This window comes from Varanus komodoensis, unplaced genomic scaffold (genome assembly GCF_004798865.1).
Source record: "Varanus komodoensis strain SLA01 unplaced genomic scaffold, ASM479886v1 scaffold37, whole genome shotgun sequence".
NCBI lineage: Eukaryota > Metazoa > Chordata > Lepidosauria > Squamata > Varanidae > Varanus > Varanus komodoensis.
In genome coordinates, this window is record NW_025335889.1 from 3,794,335 (window position 1) to 3,802,778 (window position 8,444).

The following is an 8,444-nucleotide window of genomic DNA, read 5'->3' on the forward strand; positions in this document are numbered from 1 at the left end:
GTTTGCCACGCAGCTGAAGTCCCAGTCGGACATTAAGAAGTATCCATGTCACACCGTGTTTTCGTGTTAACCTTTGTTTCTGCAGATTTTTTTTTAACAGAAGTAGGATAGGAGAATCAGAGCATTCCTGAGGATCACTGGAGGGTATAAAGTGACTCACTGGAATCATTAACAACAAAGTGATTGGTTTGGTTTAAAAAAAAAAACTCTTCAGAACCCTCTTCTCAACAAAATGTCCACAGTCACCAGAAAAATTACATACACTGGGACAGGGATGCTAAACTTTTGGGGTTGGATCCAGATAGGATGGCATGGAAGAATTCCTTGGCGTTCCATGGAAAGAATATACTAACACAGTAGCACAACATGCACAGATTGAAATCTGCCCATACACCAAGCACACAACAGTTCCTGAGCAACACTGCACACATGTCAAGTGCTGACAGAGCCCAGGATGCCAAATCAGGATGGGCCAATTAGTGGAATAACATTACCAAATAGGGAGGAAAGTCACTGTGCTGTAACACACATTCTGCTCACATGGGGCAGAATCTGGGTCCAGCCCATGAAGGATAGTCCACCTTGTGGCTATTCTGTGACCTTATGGTGCTCTAAAGAACCTTCATGTTGCAGAACCCTGGCAGCTGAGTATAATTTCATTTCCTGATTAACTAGAAATGGTCCATCCTCACACTCATGCAGTTCTGCCCTCTGGAGAGGACCAGCTCAGTTCAGCTTTCTTCCTTCGCACTGCATGAAGACTCCAGGAAGTGTGCATGTACTGGCTATTACCACAGAAGTACTTCCTGTACAGCCATCCAACTGGCCTTCTGGTCCCCACGCCCCGAGCTTGCAAGATACTGATGATATGGGAACTCTAGTCCCAAAACAACTTGGCTCCAAGTGAGGATGCTCATTGCATCATTGGAGTATTTACTTCCACAGATTCTGGTGAAAGGTCAGACAGTGTCACCAAGAAATGAATGGAGTTTTGCTGTATTCTCTTTGATGTGTGACATATTATGACTGAATATGGAAGGGTGAGTGCTCCCTGTACTCTGATGCATGGGAGGCACTCCCTTGCCTATTGTTGCAAGTTTCGGCTGGCATATCTGTGCAGACATGAGTCAGCTGGGGAAGGAAAGTTTTCCAACCCCACAGAAACAAAACAGTCTTGAGGGCCGCACTGCCAGATGCCTCCTGTAACGTGGCCTTCACAGGAGGTAGCAAGGTGAATGTTCTCTCTGCATTTCTCTTCCATGGGTACATTCGAGTTCTCTGCCTTTCTGTTACACTCTTCTTCCAGTAATAAGAGGTCTTTGTTGCTCCAGGTGGCTTTGCTACGGGCCCATGCAGGAGAACACCTGTTACTGGGAGCTGCCAAACGGTCGATGGTGTTCAAAGACATCCTACTGCTAGGTAAAGAGCCTCTGTCTCCTCCCATTATACATACTGCAGTCTGTGAAGTTTTCAGTGTAGGGATTTGAAAGGAGAAGTGTGTTGCAGATTTTAACAGCACAATCCTATGCATGTTTATTTGGAAGTAATTGGGAATGTATGAACAGTGTAAAATCCATTCTGCATCTGTTTCAGTGAAGGTTAAGTGCTCTTTGTTGTGCTGTCTGCACACTGAAGGAATCAAATTTTTCAAAAATCTGTTCCTATGCATTTGCTAAGATTTGCATTCTTGAAAATGAGCAGGCTAGAGACAGTGAGTAGTTTTTAAGAGTTGAATGTGTGATAAGATAGGTGCTTCTTCCTATTTCTTCACTGTCATTTCCAGTAAATAGATTTTGCAGGTTTGGGAACGGGAAAAGGGCAGAGACACTCTGAGTGACATATAAATGATTGCACTGATATGCTTAAGCTCCAATTTACAAACAACTTATGAGTATTCCTGCAAGTTATTGGTGGGACATAAGGGACATCAGTTCTGCCATAAGGACATTTTTTCTGGAAGAAAATAAAGTGAAAACAGGAGCCTTGGAATTTTTAAATTTTCCAACAGTTAAATGATGGAGAGGGCAAGGTAATTATTTGTCATCTGTTTGTCTTTCAGATAAATCAGCTGTATAAATAATAATAATAGTAATAATAATAACAACAATAATAGCAGCAGCAAATGTTTCCATCATAGCTCAACAAATCCACTGGAAGGGGAAGAGGTTATTTAATAAAACAATAGATAGTAAATTACAAAACTATGGGCAGCCAGGGAACCGCATTGGCAAAGATGTTTGAAAGAACTAGGTTTTAAATAAAACAATTTTCCTGCAGGAAATGACCACATAATCCCACGTAACTGCCCAGAGCTCCTAGAAATCAGTCGTGTGGCTGTACGGATCCTGGACGAGCTCGTGTTGACGTTCCAGGAGTTGCAGATTGATGATAATGAATATGCTTGTTTGAAAGCCATCATCTTCTTTGATCCAGGTAGAAGCAGATTTCTTCATGACTGCAAGTGGGGTGTACAGTGGTTTGTGCACTATACAGTAGTCCTCTAGCACAGCCAAGACACTGCTTTTATTCAATCTTCTGGAAGTTGGAATCAAGGACAGTGTTCAGCATGATACTACCACTGACATGAATTGCCTGTGCAGGCCTCTAGCAGAATGCCAGTCCCTTTGGCTTTTAGGGCAGGTTTCCCCAGAAAACACAACATGGCAACATGGGCTATTGACCTAGAAGCTGCATATGCTATTGTTAGTGCAAGATAATTTACGTCAGTGACAGTGTCACACTGGATACCACACAAGCACTAAGGAGAAAAGACCTCCCAACAGAGCTTACCCAGTAAAATCCCATTAAATAGAATCCTAAAGCAATGGTAAAACACAACATTTAATCAAATCTAAATTATTAAGTAACGCTGTTTCCCATGGCCATGCTCCTCCTTTACGCTCATTCTGCAAAGGTTCCTTACAATGTGATCCTAGATAGGGAATTAGTGATTAGTTTAAGTGCCTTCTGAAGAAACTGTCCTAATTGCCCCAAGGTTGATTCCTGTTTCTGCCAGGGATCAGGTCTCTTTAAGTACTGTTTTGTTTTCTTTTGTTTTTCATGTTACAGCAAGATAGTTTGACTCTGAATTCAATAACAAAAAGTAACCATCAGAGAAAGCCCGAAAGAAAGCCCCTCTCCTCCATAAGAGCAGCAACTGGCAGGAGGCCAGTGAAGAGCGGCTGCTCAGGTCTGCCTTGGTGATTCATCATGAATCTCCACCTGCGGTCATAAGGAACCATTAAGCCTTAGTCACGCTCTACCTGCCCACGCGAGAGGGAGAGAGAGAGAGAGAGAGAGAGAGAGAGGCTCATGCTGCAGTCACCTTTTATCACCCTGAAACTGAACTGCAGTGATTTGATGACAAGGATGTCTGGATCTCCTTAAGAAAGGGGGCAAACAAAGCTTGGCGATTCCGGGGAAAGGGGCTGGTGTGGAGGCTACTCTCCTTCGCAACTTCATCCAAGCTCTTTCAAACTATGCCACCTATGGCCTCCATGCTGCCATTCGAAAGCAAACAAAGCTCAGCTCAGGTGGCCAGATGGAAAGGAAAGCAGGACTTCTGCACCTTTGATATCTAAGTTGGTGCAGTTTTCTCATTTTTCTAGCACTCCTCATCACATCCCCTCTTGGCGGGAACTGTGCCTTTTGTGCTGAGCTGAGTCACCTGGTTTCATAAGCCTCTTTACCAGTTCTTACATCAGGGCTGGGCAACCCATGGTGTTAGAGATGCTCACCTCCATTTTCATTCATCCTTGACTATGGCTGGGGCTGAAGGATTGTAGTCCAACGTGTAGTCCATGTGGACAGCCGGAGCTCAGAGCTAGCCTGTGCAAATCCTGAATAAGGAACATGAAACAGGTGCCTCTTCCACAGTGCCAAAAGAGTTTGAAGATAGTGTGGATTCATGTAGCCACCCAAACTGGCCTGAATCTCTGGATGTGCACCTTTATATGGGAGACATGGCATAGTGTGTAACTTCCTGTGGCTTATTCCAGATGCTAAAGGCCTGAGTGACCCCATCAAGATAAAACGAATGCGGTATCAAGTTCAGGTCAGCCTGGAGGACTACATCAACGACCGGCAATATGATTCTCGGGGACGCTTTGGGGAGCTCCTCCTGCTGCTGCCCACCCTCCAGAGCATCACCTGGCAGATGATTGAACAGATCCAGTTCGTCAAGCTCTTTGGCATGGCCAAGATTGACAACCTGCTGCAGGAGATGCTGCTGGGAGGTAAGCATTTCCAGAGAGGCCCTGCAGAGAGCTTTCCAGGCATTAGACTTGGAGTCTTGATGCTTGGCTAACAGGCAAGTGTAGGACACAACATCAGCCCCACTGCAAAGAAGAAGAGAGGAGAAGAAGACATCTGGAGTCCAAGAAGAGTCTCTGGTGTTTGGCCAGGGACTCTGATCTCCCTGCCTGAAGTGAGATTTGAGGTAGTCATCTGTTTTTATGTTGCACTAAGGTTTGCAGTCAGGGTAGGAGAGAAGAGGTTATTGTCTAATGGGACATAATCTTATCTTCAGTCTTCCACCAGAGGCCCTGAGGTCTACATAGAGAGAGGATACACCACCTGAGGCAGGGAGAGCATGTTATAGATATTTTATGGGTGTTAGGCTTTTTCTCTCTTTCAGAGAGTAATAATATGAGGTGACTCCATTCCATTCTATTGGAGATCCTCTGTCTTCAACCCAGTTAGGGGGACACTAGACATTCAGTGGAGAACTGGGTCTAGTCAGTGAGTGTCTCTGCCAAACAGCTGAGGAAGGACATGTTTTGAAGCAGAGAGACAGTGGACTGAGAGGATGCAGGAGAGGGAAAGGGAAAGCTGTCCTTATTTGCCACTTCTGATTGCATCTTTTCCCAGTGCTCTGTAGCTCCTTGGCAAAGACCTGAGTTCTCCATCCCATCTCCCCACCAAACCTCAGTGTCCAGCCCTTAATCTTACTCAGTCTTGTGTGCCTTAACACCACTGCATCTTCCCCCTCCTCCCTCCCTCCCTCCCCCTCTCTCCCCACACACACAACCAAGATACAAATTGATTTCTGTTAGCCACAACATGGCCCTAGCATCACCTCAAGCAGGTGATCTTGGTTGTGATCCTGACCAAAATGCACCTCCACAGTTATGACCGCACACCTACACATCTGATATTGATTGGCAGAACATCCATGACTAGTTTGGGCAACTAGAAGGTGGGCCTTGGTCATGTGCTTCTCTCTATCCCTGGGTTGATTACTGACACTGGGAGCATTTCAAATGTGGAAAGAATTGTGTGTCACTTTTTGCGCTGAATATCGTGCCATGCTAAGAGCAATATAAATCATTTTAGGATCGTCGAGCGAAGCACCTCATGCTCACCACCACGCTCTGCACCCTCACCTTATCCAGGAGAATCTGGGGACAAACGTCATAGTGGCCAACACAATGCCAGCTCAGATCCACAACGGGCAGCTGTGTGAGTATTCCTGCAGGGAGACCCAGTATCCAGGAATGCCGTGCATATTCTGAGTTATGGTAAACTAAGTGCACATGGATGTGCACTGGTTATCCTTCTGCTTGAATAATGGGATCAGGTTTTCCCATGTTGCTCTGGCCTCCCTAACAGACGTAGCAGTGGAGAACAGGGGAGCTTTGCTGTGTGGAAAACTTGCTGTTTGTTCATTGTTCTTCAAAAAAAAAAAGCATCCAGAGGATGTGTATTTGAGCACTGAATTTCTCCCTGCACATACTTTTTTTCAAAGAAAAAAACGCAGAATCATGGTGCTGAGGGAAGAAAGCATTGTTTTACTTTCCCTTTCAAAGGGGCACCCTGAGTACTGACATCCTGCAGTGTATAAGCATGCAACCTTTACACACCTATACATTTACACACACATGAACACACCAAGAAAAAAGAATAAAGTGGGAAAAAGCATTTTTTAACTATCCGCACAAAAACTCCTCTGATACTGGAGTGATATCAAGTACACTGCGTAAAAGCAGCCCATTACAGATACTAATGTTTAATTTTTTAAAGATTTGCATGAAAATTTTCATGCACAAATTTGCCTCATATACACAAACTTGCAAGCCATTTGACTAATTATAATTAATTTTTAACATAACTTTCACTAATGTAGGATTTTCTGTGTGCATTTTTGACCGGATAACTCCACTGCAAAATTCAGGGATGTGCAAATTTTCAAGAATAACTGTGTTTATGTATTGATCAAAAAGTGCAGAATTATATCACTTCACATTAAACTGTACACATATCCCCCCAGTCCCTAAGATTTGAATTAGTAGCAATAGCTTTGGGACAGATGACTTCTGTAAGAGGAGGAATGGTCCAGTCCCAAGAAGGTGGATGGATGCTTCTCCACCTTCTACTCTTACAATGGTGATGGCTCTCTTCTCTGGCACCTGCTTCTTTTATGTTTTACATTAGGAGTAGGTAGTCTGTAGCTTTTCAAGTATAGTTAAATTACAGCTCTCATTATCCCTCATCATTGGTTATGCTGGCTGGGATTGATAGGACTTCGAAACCAAAACATCTGGAGGGTCACAAGTTCTCTGTCTTCACTTACAGGGATTCTTTTAGCACTGTGTATAGATGCCAGCAAGAACTTCGTGTGGTTTAGCATCATCCTATGTTTATTCTTTCCAATAGAAGTCTTACATTCCAACTTAATTGAAAGCCAAAACTAACAGGTTGCAGTCTTAAGCACAAAACACTTACTAAGGAGTAAACCTTATTGATCCTAGCAGAACTTTTAGAAATCTGTGTAAGATGGTGCTATTACACATTTCTACCATGTGTATGGAAATGCTTGTGTTTGGCTCAAGGCTTTACGGTGCCTGATTTTGTAACAGAGCCTTTCTCCCCACAGCCACTCCAGAAACTCCTCAGCCTTCCCCACCTGCTGGCTCAGGAGCTGAACAATACAAACTACTTCCAGGAGCCATTGCAACTGTAGCCAAACAACCCAGCTCAGTCCCTCAACCTGCCATCACAAAGCAGGAGGTCATCTAGCATCTGAACATGCCTGGTGTCATGAAGACCATGTTGCGAGAGAAAAGTTCTCGCTCTCATCTTGAACATGCTGGAGGTGGAATGTTCATCGAGATATCCCAGGGTACAGATGCACCAATTTTCTCTTTGGAAACTGCATGAAAAAAGCCACCTCCACATGTTGGCTGTGGAGACATCTGCACCCAAGCACTGCAGAACTTATGGACTAGCCTCCATGGTGGCCTTATCCTCCTTCTGTAGCACCAGGTCCCACCCTTCAGATCTGCTGGTGCCTTTTACAGAAATGCACTGACTGCCTGTTTCTTCACTGCCACTGAGTTACTTGTTATTTTTATTTTTACTGGTTTTTAAAAGGCATCTGAATGTGGGGTGGTGGGGGGACACTCCTTGGCTGGAGCATCTCTAAATAGCTCCAAGTCCTCCTGTGACATTCTGGAGTTAACACATTCTCAGACGGGCATGGCTTCTATGAAAGAAGATGCAGAGTTTGAACTGGCTGCTGCCAGAGCTTCTGTAATGCAACCTCTTTACTGCTTCCTGCATAGCTCCACTGCCTTGGCGTGATACCAGAAGCATAGACCAGGCCTACATGCTTCCACTGAACCTCAACAATAAACAAAAATTCAGTGGCAAAAGTGTTGCTCTCTTAAGGTAGAGTTATCTGGTTGTATTTTGTCCATCTGGTGATTGATGATTTCTGTGAGGAAGGAAAAGTGTATATGAACAAAGAATTTCCGTGCTGGGTCAGAACAAGGTCCATTCTAGTCCAGCATTCTCACCTTCCAACAGTGGCCAACACAATGTTTCTTGGAAACCTAAAAATAGGGAGATACAAGAAGGGCCAATGTCTTCTTACTGTCTTTAGCACCTGGCACTCAGCTCCATTTTATGTACACATCAAGGTCCCACGGCTAATAGCCATTGATAGACTTCTCCTTCATGAATTTGTCTTGTTGTTAAGACTAAGATCTGGCTTGCTGAAACAGACTGCAGTTCATCTATTTGCAGGGACACCTCTGTGGTGAGGTATGTTGCTTAAGGTTATTCTAATGCCCTCCTTCTCCTTCTCACTTTCCATCCAAAATGAATGGTTTGGTTCAGTGGAAATGAATAATGGCAGATGTGTGTATTTTGGTGAACCTCTTAATTGTTCCATTGCCAATCCGTCTGTTTCTTGTCCTTATTCATTATGATCTCAGGTGCTATTATATTGAGAATCATGGAGAATAAATATGGGAAAGAGTATGGGCTGGAGCAAGTTGTAGGAGCAAGACTGATACCCACAAACTCACATTATGCTTTACCATTCCAAGGAACTCATAGAAAACCTTCTGTTTGGGCCGACTGCACTTTTTGCCCAAATCCATGGATTGTCACCCTATTCACATGTCCCATAAACCTGTGAGGGATGGGGCACAAGGATGAGC

The 8,444-nt window shown here is 44.1% G+C and overlaps 1 protein-coding gene across 2 annotated transcripts in view; it reads left to right on the forward strand.

The window, feature by feature from the left end:
* HNF4A (hepatocyte nuclear factor 4 alpha) overlaps window positions 1–7,619 on the forward strand; it is a 28,432-nt gene extending 20,813 nt beyond the window's left edge. The window contains exons 6-10 of one of the 2 annotated variants that reach the window (XM_044440276.1): window positions 1,332–1,419; window positions 2,278–2,433; window positions 3,999–4,235; window positions 5,335–5,460; window positions 6,875–7,619. In XM_044440276.1, the coding sequence (XP_044296211.1) occupies window positions 1,332–1,419; window positions 2,278–2,433; window positions 3,999–4,235; window positions 5,335–5,460; window positions 6,875–7,017 (750 nt within the window). In that variant the 3' untranslated portion in view covers window positions 7,018–7,619. The remainder of the gene's footprint in view (window positions 1–1,331; window positions 1,420–2,277; window positions 2,434–3,998; window positions 4,236–5,334; window positions 5,461–6,874) is intronic. The other variant, XM_044440277.1, reaches the window with a different exon arrangement.
* Window positions 7,620–8,444: the final 825 nt, after the last annotated feature.